This window comes from Thermobia domestica, chromosome 1, assembly GCF_964235325.1.
Source record: "Thermobia domestica chromosome 1, izTheDome1.hap1.1, whole genome shotgun sequence".
NCBI classification, from domain to species: domain Eukaryota; kingdom Metazoa; phylum Arthropoda; class Insecta; order Zygentoma; family Lepismatidae; genus Thermobia; species Thermobia domestica.
In genome coordinates, this window is record NC_137454.1 from 188,936,258 (window position 1) to 188,953,788 (window position 17,531).

General features: G+C 38.2%; 1 protein-coding gene across 3 annotated transcripts in view; it reads right to left on the bottom strand.

The window, feature by feature from the left end:
* LOC145692130 (uncharacterized) overlaps window positions 1–17,531 on the bottom strand; it is a 66,241-nt gene that overhangs the window by 39,820 nt on the left and 8,890 nt on the right. For all 3 annotated transcript variants that reach the window (XM_081767428.1, XM_081767430.1, XM_081767432.1), the window contains exon 2: window positions 1,708–1,856. In XM_081767428.1, coding sequence (XP_081623554.1) covers window positions 1,708–1,837 — 130 coding nt within the window. In that variant the 5' untranslated portion in view covers window positions 1,838–1,856. The remainder of the gene's footprint in view (window positions 1–1,707; window positions 1,857–17,531) is intronic.

The window sequence follows — 17,531 nt, forward strand, 5'->3', positions numbered from 1 at the left end:
GACACTTGGTCGAAAATGTGTGAAAGGTTTTTCAGATCAGCCATTCTGAGTGAGGCTTCTCCCGGGTTTCCCTCATTCACACCAGGCAAATGTCGGGATGGTACTTAACATAATGATCCCAGGAACAGGGTTCCCACTCTTTCCCAAAAAAATTCCCAGGACATTTCCAGGACTAATCACCAATTTTCCAGGACTTACAGGACACAGGAAGGTATAACATAATTGTAACTGTAGGTTCAAAACTCACAACAGTGAAATGAACACTACAGTAGCTTATGCAGTGAATATTAGTGCAAGTACAGTATTAATACACAATAATTAAACACACAAAGCGGTGCGTAACACGTGCTCCTTTTTTTGGTGGCCTCCCAACTCCCCTTATAGCCACCCGATAAACCCAACATCCAGTACATGTATTTTCATTCTTTCTACATGACATTTTAATTGTGTACGGAACAAATTTACTAACTAAAATTTTTCGCACATGGCATCTTCATTGCGTGACTGTGTGACAGATATAATTAGGGAAAAAAAGGAATTATATTACAAATTTTGCAACTGAGTATAGAGTTGCATGATTTCTTCTTAGCCAAGCTGCTTTACGGATAGCATTTGACTTTGTCAATAAAGTAAAGCAAAACTTCTGCTCTGCTTCATGTGCAAGCTAGTTTACTTCAGTTTCCAAAGCTTCACTTATTTCCATCAATTTCCTTTTCTTTCTCTGCAGCTGTTGTACATTTTCACACACCTCTTTCCTCTTGTTCTGCACTTGACTTTCTCTTTCAACAGTCTTTATTTTCTCCAGCTCTGCCATATAGCGCTCCCTTGCATGGAAGACATGATGCAGCATTTCTTTCGTGGTGTTGATTAAGGTCTTTATAAGAAATGTTATCATACACCAATCTCAAACCGACCAATGATTTCTCCTACTTGTTGAAAATACGAAGATCTTTATGCTGTAGCTTCGTTCGACACCAGCCTGTCCATGAGACAAAACCAGAACTTCTTTATGATTAATAACAATCTTAAATTCTTCCGAACTATCCCATAGTTTTGTGTAAAACAATCCAGCCTCTCAGGGTCCAACTTATATCCAACAAGTGCATCTTTAAACTGCTCAGTAAATTTTCCATACAAAACAAACAGCTCATCACATTCTTCCAGCCAACCACCCTGTTGGGAAAAAGAAAGCCCACCAACCACCCGCACATGCAGGATCATGACAAATTATTACTCAACACAAAAGAAGCAACAGCAAACAAAAATAGCAATCAATTAAAATATCTTCATTATAATTATGAAACATTGACATTCGGTATTTCTGTAAATTTCAAGGACAGAAATGCATTTTCAAGGACATTTCCAGGACAAAATCAATTTAAGGACATTAACAGGTTATCCAGGATTTCCAGGATGAGTGGGAGCTCTGCAAGGATACTCCATTCCTTCCCCACTTCCCCCAATAGTGTGATCGCCAAGAGACGTCATCCCTCATACATAACGAACTTAGATAAGCCGTTAAGATGCCGCTAATACTCAAATATTAATTCCTAAACTAATCTTTACTTCTAGAAATTCTTCTATACTTTTTAAAATATGGCCTTATCCTACAACTATGAAGTTCTCAGCACTTCATACTGTTTTTTTATTTCAGTTAGAAAATTCTGTAGTATTCAATTTAGCAAAGAAAGTGATTATAAAACTTACGCAAATCATCTAGAGGCCCTGGTTCTGTATCTGGATCCCAAGGAATCATGTCATAGTTTCTAGTAGTGTGTGACACAAATTGTTTCATGGCTATATGATACAAAGATGGTGGTGACTTTTTGTAAGGCATGTTGACTTCGTTTATTTACCTGAAAACATAAATAAATTTTGTAACTTTTAACGTTTTCACGGCAAATACATACTTATGTTAATTTCATTAATCATAACGTCTTAATTCTCTAATGTAAATCTTATCAGCCTTTAAAATTACATTATGAAATAGAAGCAATTTCAGAGTTCAAAATTACAGACGCTGCTTCAGGTAACATTTAATTTTCTAGCCAAATGCTGACAAATATATGAACTCTTAGATAACTATCTCCGTCTTTTTAAGATACATCTCCAACCACATATGAAAACTAACTACCAAATAACATCTTTCACATTTAAATAGAGAAAAAGTTCCGAAGTTTACAGTAACACACATAGGAGCGCACTGTCAAGAACATTTTGCAACTTGCCAATATAGTGTTGATACAGATCTTTAAGGTTTTCATCGCCATTTTTTTTTTTTAAGTGCGATGAAAGAAAATATGAGAAGAAGGATGCTAGAAATAAAGGGAGCAGTTAACACATCGCACACAACCCAAAACTTATAATGCATAGGTAAATACCATAATATTCAAGAAGAATTATTACTAACAAAGAAGGTACTTGGACTCGAACGGGTGAATACGCATAAAAAGGAAAGAATGTGTAATGTTAGCACCCCGGAAGCAAATAGTGATATTCATTTTTTTGCAAGATGCTGTAAACGTCCGCAAGATCAGGACAAATTAGAGCACGTGCCATAATTACAGAGCGTCTATACTGTCTGACCCCGGGCCATTTTCTGCAAAAGAAGGTAAGGTGAATGGAAAAATAGACGAACACATATCCCATTATTTTTAGAGGCACACATTTTGAATGAAAAAGTTGTGTCCCAGGGTCACCCGAAAAGTCTCAGACAGGGTCCAATCAATTTTTTCAAATGGTAAGGGGGATCAAGTAGTATATCATTGGAAAGGTATTGTGAAAAGAAACAAGATGAAGGAAATCGAGTCTCTACGCTCACTCTGTACAAAATGATAGACAGTCAAAATATCAGCACAGTTGGCATGAAAGAGTCTATGACCACCATTTTGCATAGGGTGCGCATACAGTCTTGGAACTTGTTGGATTCGTGTGCGCCGATGTTTCCATCCACTCAAACGTTTCCGCAAAAATGGACCGGGGTCAGAATTTATACACACTCTGTCGACATGGCACGTGCTCTTGAAGACGTGTACACCAGCTTGCAAAAACTTTTTGCTTCAGGGCTGCCAACATTACACATGCTTTTATATTTGTACGCATTTGCACTTCCAGGAAAGTACGTGAGCTCGACCGAAAAAACGCGCATAGAAATAAGAGTATGAATAATGTTAGTACCCCTAAAGCGATAGGTAGTGTCAGTCTGTCTGCAAGATGGCGCTACATAGTGTCAGAGAGATCCCACCTCATGTCTACCGCTACACTACTTCCAACAGTGAAGCTGCAAACGCTACTTCTTCGCATGAGAAAAGGTTGAAAGTGTAGTGACACATCAAATGGAGCGGAGAGTGGTGATCAATCCAATGAATGTAGTGCGATAGGTTGGAGTGAAAGTGCAACTCAAGGTACGTCATTAGGAAGGAATTGGTCTGGAAGATGAGATATTTGCATGTTTTCTAGAAGAAATGCGCAGTGATGAAGATTGTGGAGAGAATGAAGAGAAACAAGTGAGAACGTGTAATGACACTAAGTCCTGCAAGAGACAATGAAAGTAGCCAAAGTGAAATGAACCGTCGCCGAAAAGGTGTAATCTCAACAGTGTGATCACATAATTTATGGTGCCACACTAGAGAACATATTCAAGGATTATCATGTGCGCGGATTCAACTCGTATAAAAATCTCTTGCAACAATACCCGAAATTGAAGACAAAAAGCAATATTAAATGCGTGTTACAATATGTAGCAGAGACGGCAAAACACGGCTGCGTTCAAAGGAAATCGTACACTACAGTTAAAGATCATCAAGCAAGGCACCATAGCAATGTTGTAAGAAGCACTAACTATGGAAGGTAACGTCCTGCAATTATTAAAACGTGCTCTACTTTGCCCTGCTCTTGCGGAAGTTTACAGCATCTTGCAGAAAAATGGACACCACTGTTTCCTTTCGGACTGCTACCATTACACATGCTTTCCTTTTACTGCGTATTCACCCGTTCGAGCCCAAGTACTTTCCTTGTAAGTCAACAAAGACTAAAAAGTGTCCATAAAACAAATAATGAAATTGCAGCAAAATAAACGTTAAGTCAACAATAAGATTATAACAAGTACTTGGGAATATATTGATATTTGAGATGAAAACTGAACTAAGCCAATTTACCAAACGCAATAAAGTACCATAATAGGGATGTACCGATACCAGTTTTTCACCGATACCGATGAGGCCGATACCGATACTTTTGGACACATTTCTTATATAATCAGGAATTTTCAGAATAATAAAATGATCATTTTAACAGGGTATATAGCTATTAGATATAAGACCAAAATTTGACATACAAAGACAATCAAAAAGCAGAATTTCATATTAGATTCCACACAAAAAATATATTTCCTCTAAATTTAATCCAGCTCAGATAAAATGAACTAATACTTGTACAGGGTGTTTCAAAACAACACCGACACCGTTTGGGAGGTGATTCCTGACACCAAAATAAGACGAAAAGTATAGACCAACCTGGGTTCACAAATGTTTCCTTTCAGAGTTATAGGCTGCCGAAAACAAAAACAAAACCAAAAAAAAAAAAGAACTTTAAAGGTCCATAGCACGAATACTATGAGACCTACCGTAGTCGGGTCAAGACTATTTAGGAACTAATACGTGCCCTATCCAAATATCAGGCTTTCCAATGCTAATGAAAAAATAAATAGGAAATAACGACGAAAAATAGGTTTCGTGAAGCTGTGAAAAAGAAACATTTCAATTATCCAATATGTAAAAAGTTGCATTGAAATTACACCAATTGTTATATGAGCATACATTCTACTCTAAATGGGTAATTATCTCGTTGCAAAAATTTTACACGAGTTTCTTAGTGTTCGTACGTAGCTCACCAGTACTAAGCAACGACCACAAGGAAAGTATAAAAAGGATTTGTATCAGAAAATCAGTGTTCGTAAGTATAGGTCTCCAAGATGTGAATAATTTCATCATTTGCAAGATCCTATCATTTCTATGTTAATTCCTTTTTTTCAAATAATATATATAAGTCGTAAAAATCAATATAAAATCCATAAGAAAATCACAAAACACATGATACAAAGAGTTGGTTTGTTAAATATCTAAATACACAATTATACACAGAACTTAGTGCATTTAAGAAAATATATACAACAGTAAAAGTATCAGTTACACTCATTTTCTTCAGTGCCTGAATATGCTTATTTGCCATCTTCCGTTTCTCTTTATTCTGCTCATCTTGAATTTTCTGTAGTTCATTCAACCACCCTACTGTGGAGATAAAAGGTCCTCCAACCACCCACACCTTATTTCCTTATGTTATTTTCACAAATGGAAATAGCAATGCCACAGAAATATAGGAGGTTTCGTTAAACTACAGGAAATATAGGAGTTTATAGGAAGAGACGAAAATATATGTTCCATAAGTAGAAGCTTTGCTTTGTATATACCTAAACACAAACAAACTTTTTGCTGAGCAAAACAATATATTCACATACGTGTTACAGTTTCGCCAACTAACATTTTGGCTTCATCAGACACTATGAGATACATGAGAAACGTGCAGTCTTATATACACACAAATATATGGTGTAGTAAAAAGTATATGGTGTATTAGAAAATATATGGTGTAGTAAAAAGTAATCCATTATTTTGGCATGACTTTGAAGGCTTGACTTACCATAGTTATAATGATCCGATTTAGGTCACATATGCGCCGTTTTGTTCGATAACGTGTTGCCATTTGGAAGGTAATATCATGATGCCTCTCTCATAGAAACCCTTATCCCTAGTGGCAAAAAATTGAGACAGTCGATTTTCATAAGCCTCTCTTGATGCGACTTTTTCACCAGCAAACGTGTTCGACACGAACAGGAACAGATGATAATCACTCGGTGCCAGGTCCGGACTATAAGGTGGATGCATAAGAACCTCCCAACCAAGCTCCTGGAGCTTCTGACCAGTCACTATCGATGTGTGTGGCCTGGCATTGTCCTGGCGGAACACAATGCCTCTCCTACTGGCCAAAGCTGGCCACTTCTGGGTGATTGCTGCCTTCAGACGGTCCAATTCTTGACAGTACAGTTCCGAGTTAAGGGTTTGGCCGTAGGGGAGCAGCTCATAGTAGATAATTCCCTGCCCATCCCACCAAACACACAGCAAAACCTTCCTGGTCGTCAAGACTGGCTTCGGCACCGTTTGCGCCGGCTCACCGCGCTTCGACCGCGGTTTTCGTGTGACGTTGTCGTAAGTGACCCACCATGGCCAGTCACCAACCGCTTCAGAAATGGGTCGATTTTGTTGCGATTCAGCAGCGATTCGCAGATGGAAATTCTGTCCATGAGGTTTTTTTGCGTTAACTCGTGTGGCACCCATACATCAAACTTCTTTTTGTATCCAGCCTTATGCAAATGGTTCCACACGGTTTTTGGTGCAATGTTAATTCTTAGGCAATCGACACAGTGCTTACATGACATGACAATGTCCATGATTTTATCGACATTTTCGACACTTGGCCTTCCAGTGCGTGGTGCATCTTTGACGTCAAAATTATCGGAACGGAATCGACGAAATCAAAATTGCGCGTGATTGGCTGTTACAGTAGCAGGACCATAAACACTATTCACATTTGCAGCCGCCTGGCTTGCGTTTTCGCCTTTATCGAAGAAAAAATGTAAAATATAGCGTATTTTCTCTTTGCTAGTGTCCATTTTGACTCGCGCTCACACAACACTGAGTCAACTCATCACAACTATCTGAACAGTGTTTGTAGTACGCAATCTCATCGTTTGAACCCCGTCTCGTTGAATCCGATCGGACTTATACAACGCAAGATACAGATCACTGAACCCATCTATTGGCAAAATAATGGATTACTTTTTACTACACCAGATATATAGGAAATGTAGGAGCACTGGAAAGCCTGAAATATCCATGCTTCAGAATCCTGCGGTACTTCGGCAACAGTTTTTATAGAGGTTGTTGGTGAGTACTTCAATTTATGTACCCGTAGCCAAACTGCCTCTATAAAAATTGTCACGTGAGTACCGCAGGATTCTAAAACATGTACAAGGGTCGTTCAAGGATGACCGGGATTTTCGTACGTCAATAATCGATGAATAACCGGATCATGATGAAACTTGCAGGTGACGTAATGTATTCCTTCTTGAGTAACTAGCGCCCGGCATGACGTATTTGGTGCATGCGCAGCAGTTGCAGCGAACAGGACGGCAAACAGTGTGTCTGGGACTGTGGAGCAGCAATGTGTAATCAAATTTCTTGTGAGGGAGAAAGTTAAACCACCTGAGATTTTCAGAAGATTGCAAGCACAGAATGGTGAACAAACGATGTCACGGACAAGAATGTACGAATGGTGTGAACAGTTTTGCGAAGGACGGGAGCTAGAAAGATCATGGCAAGTGTCTTCTGGGACATGAAGGGTGTTATCTATGTGGATTTTCTGTACAATGGGAGCACAATTAATGCTCAGTATTACTCCACATTGTTGAGTGGTGCTGTACGAAAGTCCATTTGCAAGAAAAGACTTGAGATGTTGTCTGGAAATGTCATACTTCTCCATGACAATGCCCGCCCTCACATGGCCAATGTGGCAACAACTACTCTGGCCGAAACGCGCTGGGAAGTTCTGCCCCATCCCCCCTACAGTCCAGATTTAGTCCCCAGTGATTATCATTTGTTTGCACTCCTTAAAGACCGTCTAGGAGGGAAGAAATTCACGACAGGTGAAGCACTGCGGAACGAGTTGAGTTTTGAGTTTATCGTCCCGTTCAGCAGCGAGGCTATATGAGACGTGGACCTACTAATTAACGTGGAATCCGAACCACATGAGCTCCCGCCGGGATACTGCGGAACGATATCCTCCAGTGGCTACGACAACAATCAAGTTCTTTCTATACCAAAAAAATCAGGGAGCTGCCACAACGATGGCAACGGTACCTCGACGCACACAGAGAATACTTTGAAAAGCTGACATAGTTTGGTGCTTCTTGTGCTATCTGTTTCCTCTGAAGAAATAAAAGTCCCAGTCAACCTTGAACGACCCTTGTATTATTTTTGAATATCGCACATATTAGTTCCTAAGTGAAGTCTTGACCCGACTACGTTTTGGAACTATGGACCCTTAAAGTTCATTTTTCCATGTTTTTGGCAGCCTATAACTCCGAAGAGAAGCATTTGTGTACCCAGGTTGGTCTATACTTTTCGTCTTATCTTGGCGTCTGGAATCATCTTCTAAACGTCGTCGGTGTTGTTTTGAAATACCCTGTATTGTGCAAATTTAATTCTAAGAGTCAGTTATTGATATTTGGAGTGATAATGTACTTTGATAGTTACACTGTATTTACTAGTCTCTATTACATACATATAATGCAAACGGATACTACTGTTACAAATTTTATTGTTTACAAAATTATGCGTACTGAACCAGGTGTTGCTGTGTATATCATTAAAAAAAAATTAAGAGGATTATTTAAGCGAAGTCGAAAACGATAAAACTATTAACTTCAGAACTAATTGTTTTTAACCAGTAAGTAGGAGAAAATAATGACAAAGTCAGCGTCTTGTGAGTTTGTTCCATAGCATTTTCTTGTGAATCGAAACTTCCGTCTCGTTTGGGATTCAAATTACGGGTATGCTATCCTGACCATGGGCGCCCGAAGGGGGAAGGCAGGGTGGGGCTCCTCTTGGCTCACGTAAATGAATACGTAATATAGCAAACCACGAGTATTAAATAACAGACGTAATATAGCAACCATGGAATGCCTCTCTCCCTTGAAAATTTTCTTCGGGCACTCATCATCCTGACTGATGACTTGGGCTTTTCTTCATCACTATTTTGGCATCGAGGGACTAAAAATATCATTTGAGTACAAGTAGTGCAAATCAAAGGCGTACACATGCATAAAGAAATCGATTGTACAATTAATAATAATTTAGATCAACTTTAAGTCTAAAAGAAACCGATGAAATTTAAGTGCCACTATTAATATTAAACAGATTGAAAATAGTTCGGAAAATGTATCGGTAAATATCGGTGTCCATTTGCCGATACCGATACTCTCAAAAGTGGTCGATATCACCGATACCGATATATCGGTACGTTCCTATAACATAATATCTCGCAGGTAAACTGGCTTGCATTCGAGCCCTGATTCCGCCACTCTATGAACTGAACAACACAGTCAATTTTTCTCATAATTAACAGTTGGGACAAAATAACGATGGAATAGCTCAGACATCTGGTCTTAGACTACCGGGGATTACTAAATCCAACCTCTCTCATATTTCCTAGGTTTAATCTGAGAAATGCATAAATGGGCCGTCGTGGCTCATTGGTAGCTCACTTTAGTGCGTGGTGTCCCTGGTTTGATCTTAGCTCCCACAAAATGTACTTTGTGGTGGACAAACAAAATGTGCGTGGGTTTTCTAGGGGTTCTCCCGTTTCCTCTCACTTTCGTCATTCCACCATTATCATTCATTATCACAGTTTTCCTTAACATCGATGTATAAACGTGGTACGTTAAACTAAAAAAATCGTAGAAACAAGAACTGTGTAACAGAACATATTTATCTAAAGATACTTATCAATTTTGTGGAACTATCTGGAAAAAGGTGCAATTCACCAGATTAATATGGCGTTGAACCAATTTCCGTCCTCCAAAGTTCTGATGCGATATAGAATGGAGTCACAGACGTCGTGACTAGTAGCAAGTAGAATATTACACCGTTCCACGTGCAGAGCATCTTAATTCTATGAAAGAGAATGGAAACTGAAATCTGCTCCGGGTTTATATCTCCAAAATGAACCACAAATACTCAATTATGTTTAGATCCGGAATTGACCGAGCCAGGGGAATGTGTTCAACTTCATCTCGATGTTCCTCAAACCACACCACAACAGCTCCATTGTCTGGATGGATGCATTATCATTCTGGAATTTTGGTGTCATTGCCCGAAAGTATCTGGGCAATACGATGCACATGGCATCATAAAATGATGAATTAACCTCAGACAATGAAATGACCGGTAAGCGTCAGTATAGGACCCACCAGAAACCACGATATTGCGACTCACAGCATTACAGACAACAGTCACATTTCGCGGCTGGGCGAAGACACTGCGAATCATATGCTTCTTTGGGCGTCCGCCACACAAACACGGCCTGTGGCTTAAAATAAGATAAACGACGACTCATCCGACCATATACCATGTTTCCGGTCTTCAGTGGTTTGTGTTGTATGTTCGCGGTACCAATAGGTTCTTGCTAAAGCGTTATGGATCCTTGGTGCAACGTGCCGTGCAACCCGACTCTGTATGTCCATTATATGTAACTTGTGGTGAACTCTATTGAGGCAAGCAGTGGGAGTTGCTACTTGAGTTTCTCCCTCATTTGCACCGCAGTCGAACAATGACCTGAGTAACAATTCACTTTAATACTCCAGCCAACACATTTGCCACTTTCGTCACGTTCGCACCAACACTTTGTTTGTTCTCTTTGGAAATCAGAGAAATATACTCAGTCCACTACACACTGCTGCTCCTCACGTAGTACGGAGTTTGCTTTAACTAGAGCTGCAAAAAGTCTCTTGAATCGATGGTTTTTTGCACATAAAAAGCCGGCTTTTTGAAAAAAAAAACTGAAATTTTGGATTTTTTTTTTTTTTCATTTTCATGAATTTTCCATCTAAATAGCTTTCTTACAGTATACTCTATAGTTAAATAAGATTTCATGACAAATGCCATATTTCGCTCTGGAATTCACCATCATGATTGATGAAGCACATGTTTTAAGAATTAAAGTAAAGGTAGTATTTGAGAGAATTTTAGATGCTATTTAACTTTAACTTTTGGGTTATCAACATTTTTTCTTTCTCTAGATCATTTCATTTTTAGTCATCCGTGTTTCATTTCTTAGAGCTTAGTACTCTAGCTTCTAGCACATAATTAAACCTACATTTTTCAATATATCCATCAGAGCGTACGTTTTTCAATATATCCGTCAGGGCGTACTTCCACATTTCTGTTATACTGTAGTTGTGCGATGATTTAGCAATAATCTTTCGGATACAACCTTGAATATCATTTTATAGAAATAATGAGTAGCGGATTTAGAAAGGTATTTTGGGAGGGCTTTTTCTAGTAATGTTTAGTTTATTTTTTCTAAAAATCCCTAATTTTTATTTGGGAGAAGTTTGACGTTTATGAGTACAGGCATAACTAATATTTCGTTTCGTTTGTATATTCAGCAATAATCTTCCGGATGCCACCTTGAAGACCATTCTATACTGATAATCAGTGGCGGATTTAGAGAAGTGTTTTGGGAGGGATTTTTCTTATTAATGTTTAGTTTTTTCTACAAATTCCTAAATTTTATTTGAGGGGAGTTTGAAGTTTCTGAGTAAAGGCATAACTAATATTTCGTTTGTGTTAGAAATTCCATAATTTCGGGATACAGGCTTCAATCCGAAAGACATCCCCACCTTAACCCCCTTCGCAAATCTGACACTGCTGATAATTAGTAATAATAATAATTTGAAAAATGGTAAGAAAGGAAGTCGGTCAGGACTCTCAGTACACGCACAACCTCTATATTCACAGATGGAATTAAGATAAACTTGTCAAAATGGTCGAATGCGGGGTTGAATCCCGGATTTTCCGATAGAAGCACAAAAGCTAACCACTCAATCATGTTTGCTGCGCAGTTGTGCTTAATATAAATGTATTCTCTCTCTACGGCCTATGGAATCCGACGGTTCAATGTCGCATTCAGAAAAGCTCTCCACTCACTTCTATCCTTACCCAATTCAATCCAGTTTCTACTCTGTATTCCTATTTCTGCGAGATTCATCTTAATATTGTCCTCCCATCTGAGCCTGGGCCTTCCTAATGGACGTTTTTCGATTGGATTTCCAGTTAAAGCTTTGAAAGCGTTCATACCTTCTTCCATTCTCATACATGACCTGCCCACCTGAGGCTTCTAGATTTGATGACCCTAACGATGTTTGGTAAACCGTATAAATTATGTAGTTCCTCGTTATGAAGTTTCCACCATTCCCCATTCCCGTTCCTCTTGGGTCCAAATATCTGTCTTAGGATTCTATTCTCAAATAATTTCAATCTGCGGTTTTCCTTCAGCGTAAACGACCATGTTTCAGAACCATAAAGTACAACAGACATGATTATTGTTTTATATATTTTAAGCTTTAAATTCTTCGACAGAATTAGCGACGACAAAATATTTTGAACTGAATAATAACACGAATTTTCTGATTTCAGTCCACATTTAATTTTTTCGTAGTTATGATTTTCGTCTGGTAATATTGATCCTAGACATTTGAAAGTATCCACTTTGTCGAAAGTATTATTTGATATTTTCTCGCAACCATAATTTGCCGTATAACGATCCCTGTGAACTTCCATGTATTTAGTTTTCTCTGCATTTACTTCTAACCAATGTCGCTGCAAGCGTTCAATAAGGTCTCTGCATTTCTTTCGATTGTTCTATCAGATTTGCATAATTAGCATACACCATAACCTGGTGAGTACCATTCAGCTCTAGGCCCTGGTTGCTATCTTTGACTTTCCTTATAGCGTACACAGGAACAAAGCTGAATAATAATGGCAATAACGCATCTCCTTCTTTCAGGCCATTTTCGACGTGAAGACTCGTGGACAAGATTTTTTTTACTCGGACTTTACTCCTGGATTAATTTAAATACATTTAATGAATCTAACTAGATTTTTCGGTATTCGAAATTTTGTAAGAATATTGTACAGTATTTCTCTAATAACCAAGTCGTACGCCTTTCTGAAATCAATAAATAGTTGATGTACTGGGTGATATATTCCCATTTCTTTTCGAGTATTTGTTTAATGATAAATATCTGGTCAATAATTGATCGATTTCGCCTAAATCCACACTGATAATCTCCAATAATTTCATCTGCGTATGGGTTTAATCTTGTTAATAGAATGTTTCGGAGGAGTTTATAGGATGTTGACAGAAGAGAAATGCCTCGACAAATTATTACAATCAGTTTTGTCGCCTTTCTTTTGACTTGGAACAGTGATTGATTCTTTCCATTCTTCTTATTTTTTTTTAAAGGAGAGTTTTGTAATATGTTTAATTCCTTTTCTTAAAAATCCAGAAACCTTCAGGATAGGTAAACCGTGGTGATGGTTATATATTCTAGAGCCTAGGAAACCACACACTCAGATTGTTTTCAGGAGAGAGGAAGCTCAGGCTAAGAATTGTCTAATGAGCTTTACTATACATCTATGATTAGAATACTTCCCTCTGTTGCTTTCCAATCTCTAGTTGGTATAAGTCTTGAGGAGCGTAGTTTTTGCTTTTAAAGGACTTCAACCGACTTTCCGTCTGCCCTGCCGCAATCTACTGTCTGCTGAAATGTTAGTTTCGTGTCGTCAGCATGACTCTTCGAGCCCTAAATACAGGCATGTTCCCCAATTGCAACATGACGATTACTTTATAAGGTAATTTCTCCTTGTTGAATATTGTAAACACGAAACTTTTATCCAATGTTTTTTTTTTTTTTTTTCCCCACCAAAACAACACCAACTTCTTTATCTTTGAAATTCTTATTATAGGACATACCTAGTGCACACAAATGGTTTGGACCTCCATATCACTGGTGATGAAAAGTTGACCCCTTTTCTATCTTGGGCAAGACCGTTGATATATCCATATGTTGGAAACGTTGCAAGTACCTGCAAGGGGCACTTCGTTACCTTGCTTTGATATTTCAGGTTATATATTTTAATATTAAATCTATCTATTCATAATTAAGTTGTGTGTATTAATAATAAGTCAGGCCTGACACGTATTTATCTAATGCATTTATCTGGGTTTTATCTATTTAATAAGTATAGCATAATATATAATTTTACTATGTTTAATATATGTAAATATCAATTAGTGCATTATCCCAATCATTTATATAAGCCAAATTTTCTTTTAAGATTAAGATTCAGTTAGTTAGATCGTGTATTACTCTCGCTCCCACTTTATTATAGACCTGGTAGAGAGGCTAGTTTTTTGAAGATTTCACCTTTTCTTTCATACTTTTCCAGTATTTTTCCACTGCTGTGGAAGCTTCTAGAACCGTTAATACTTAAGTTTTTTCTTCATTTTTTCTGTCCCCGGCAAAACATATAAAAAGGCGGATTTTTTTATGGCTTTCGCTGTTTCAGCTAAGGAGGCCTGTAGAGTAGAGGGCTATGCTGGTGGCTGTTCAGTCCGAAGGGAATTAGCAAGAGAGCTTTTTCCTGGGAGTTTTGTCCTTTAGATTAGTTACTGGTTGTCCAGTGGATATGTTAGTCCGTGGCTTCCAGTCCCGCTAGAGAAATTGGTCTCTGGCCGTAACTTAGGTGAATTCCAGAGTTAGGAATAGGAATTAAAGAATGAAGTAGGATTTTTGAGCTCTACGTCAGATTAATGACTTAACTGGGCTCTAGTTAAAGGTTAGAAGGAGTGAAAAGTAATTTGCTCTTGGGGTGACCCTAGGGAGAGAGTGAACCCAGGGCACTTAGGTTTTGAAACTCTCCAGGTGCTGGAGGTTTTTTCCCATTTAAAGTAGAATCCAAGTTGCGATTTGGTTTCGTTTCCCTGTACAGTCATGCAATAATGAGACTTGGCTGGTGTTTTTGTTTTCACACTGCGACTTTCGTGTTTGAAAGTATTAGAGTGTGTGTTCACCTTTTAACCTAGAGTCTTGAATGGAAGACGTTAGTCTTGAATGGAAGACGTAATATAGCTGGGCCATGAGTGACGGCTGCTACTCCTAATTCCCTAAGTTACCTATCCTTAAGATTTTAGCTAGTTTCCTTTTTCTGGATTTCTCAGAGTGTTGAGAGTCCAAACCAGGTGTAGGCCGGACTGTTACTAATTGAAGTTAAGCAGTCTTTGAAAGTAAGGAATATGGACCTAGAGTAGAGAGAGTACTAGTTTCCATATTACCGCAGTTCCCAAACAATTATTAGAGAAGTTTTTTATTTTTATGTTTTAGTGATATTTAAATTAGAGTTTGTGCTCCTTGAACTCTCATGATGAGTTTTTGGGAAGTCGAGCAAAATATTAAAGATTAATTTTACAAGGGCGAATTAACGTCCTTTGAATCTCAGATTTCTAGTCACTCACCTTACCTAAATTAGAGAAACATTAAGCTTAATAAATCAAGTTATTCTCCGTAAATCTTTTGACTTGTTATTTTTTAACTCAATCGTATTTTTGAACCTGTTACCTAGACAACAGCGAGCGGACGAATTATTTCTTTTGGAATTTCTTTCTTTTTTGTTGTAAGGTAAAAATGGCAGACTCGTAAGAGTGTGAGATAAAGAATATCGATTAGGAATAAAGTTTCAATTAGACATAAAACGATACCGGATAAATAGATAACGAACAGTAAAGAAAACATTTATTTTAATATTTTTTTTTTTTTTACCTTACATAGTGGGGGCAGTTCTCGTCCAGGATTGAGTTAGAAAATGAGAGCAAGGCATAGGGGAAACATGGAGAATATGGTGGATTTGAATGTACTAAAGACAGCTCTGGGAATAGGGTTGGAAGCGCAGATAGGTGTGGAAGATATAGTACAAGAGATAAGAAATCTCAGAGGGGCAAATCAAGTAGAAACCAGTCAGCGAAGTTGTAACTGTAGGAGTTTAGACGAAGTTAAAATAACGCTTCCTTCATTTTCCGGTGAGGTATCAGAGAATCCTTTTGATTTCCTTGAAAACGTAGTGGACTATGCGAAAAGTAAGAATATTTCATTAGAGGAAATGTTAGAAAAGGTAATTCCTAAGCTATTGCAGGCAGATGCGAAGAAATGGTTTAATTTCAAGGAGAAGTTCTCTAGTTTTGCAGAATTTAGAAACAGTCTTTTACAGGAATATTTTAGTTTCAATTATGAGAGTGAGATAGAAAGTCAATTGGCAGATAGGATTCAGCAACCTGACGAATCCCTATCGAAATTTATAAGGGAAATGGCGTTACTTTTTTCCCGTCTAAGAAGGCAAATTCCGGAAGCTGAACAAATTCAAAAGATAGTCAGTAAAGCGCATCCGAAATTCAAGCAGTATTTGCATGAAAAGGAATTCAGAAATTTGAGGGAGCTTGAAGAGTACGCTTTGAAAGTGCAGGCATTTTTGTTAGAAAATTATAATTACACAAGACAGCATTATGCTGGGAAGGGAGATAGCGTTCAGATTGCCGCCATTAAAAGGAGTCCTTTAGAAGTAGAAGCAGAACCAGAGATAAAACCCCAGGCGTTAAATCCAGCGTACTTTAGTAGGAGGACAAAAGAACAGAGTGAAATTAGGCAGGAAAAGAAAGAAAAACCTGTAATTAAATGTCATGGTTGTGCGGGATTTGGACACAAACGTTTTGAATGCCCGAGTAGGAAAAAGGTTGTAAACCACGAAAATAAGCACCAGATCACTGCGTCTGTAATGAAATTCCCTAGGAAAATTGCTAAGGGAAAAAACGTTCCACCTTATATTTTTGGGCGTTTCTATGGGAAAATAAAGGACTGTTATCTTGATAGTGGCTCGTTTATATGTCTTGTAAACAAACAGACTTGTAAGCAATGGGTTCAGAAAGGAGCGAAAACACGGCGAATAAACGATACTGTATTATTAGCGTCAGGACAGGCAAAGACTAGGCAGATAGTGTATCCCACATTTTTTATAAAAGGAGTGAAGTTTTCACATAAGTTTTACGTTTTGGAAGACCAGACTATCGAGTTGGTACTAGGCGCAGACTTTATTGCCAAGGCTGGAATTAATATTTTCCTCTCAAGGAATTCTTGGTGTTTTCAGAATGATTCTCGTCTTACTAGGTTTATAGAACCAGAAACAGAGGCAGAAGATACTCAAGTTGAGAAATTTTCAGGGTCACGTTGTCCCAAAAGCTCTAACGGTGTTGGTTGTAATGCGCCTGCTGTTGTAAAAGCAGAAAAAGAAGGAGGGAAAAACAAAGACAGAGATCCTTTTTTAGCGCTGCGAGGAAGAAAAAGGCAATTCAGGGAAGGGACACAGAACCTCTCATAAAAGCTTCAATTCTTGGGAGGGATGTTCTTCTTTATTGCGATACAGGAAGCCAGCTCTCTTTCATTGACGAAGAAGAAGCGAAAATATGGAAAAATAGAGGGGCCAGATTCAGAAAGGAATCTTTGTCGCTTTGTTTAGCGAAAGGAACTACAATGGCTGAAGAAAGTGTCATTGTAAATATAGAATATTATGGGCATATAGTCAGGCAGAAGTTCTACGTTTTGAGGGGCCTTTTAAAAAATTGTCTGGTTGGTCGTGATTTCCTATCGAAAACAAGAATTGCATTGTTTATTTCTTTGAACGGCTGGTGTATTGACGACGGAAAGATGTCCATTTGTGAGTTTGACAACCCAAACAAGGGGAAAGGGGGAGATACAGGTTGTGCAGTTGTTGAAAGATCCTCGAAACAGATGATTGAAGAAATGTTAA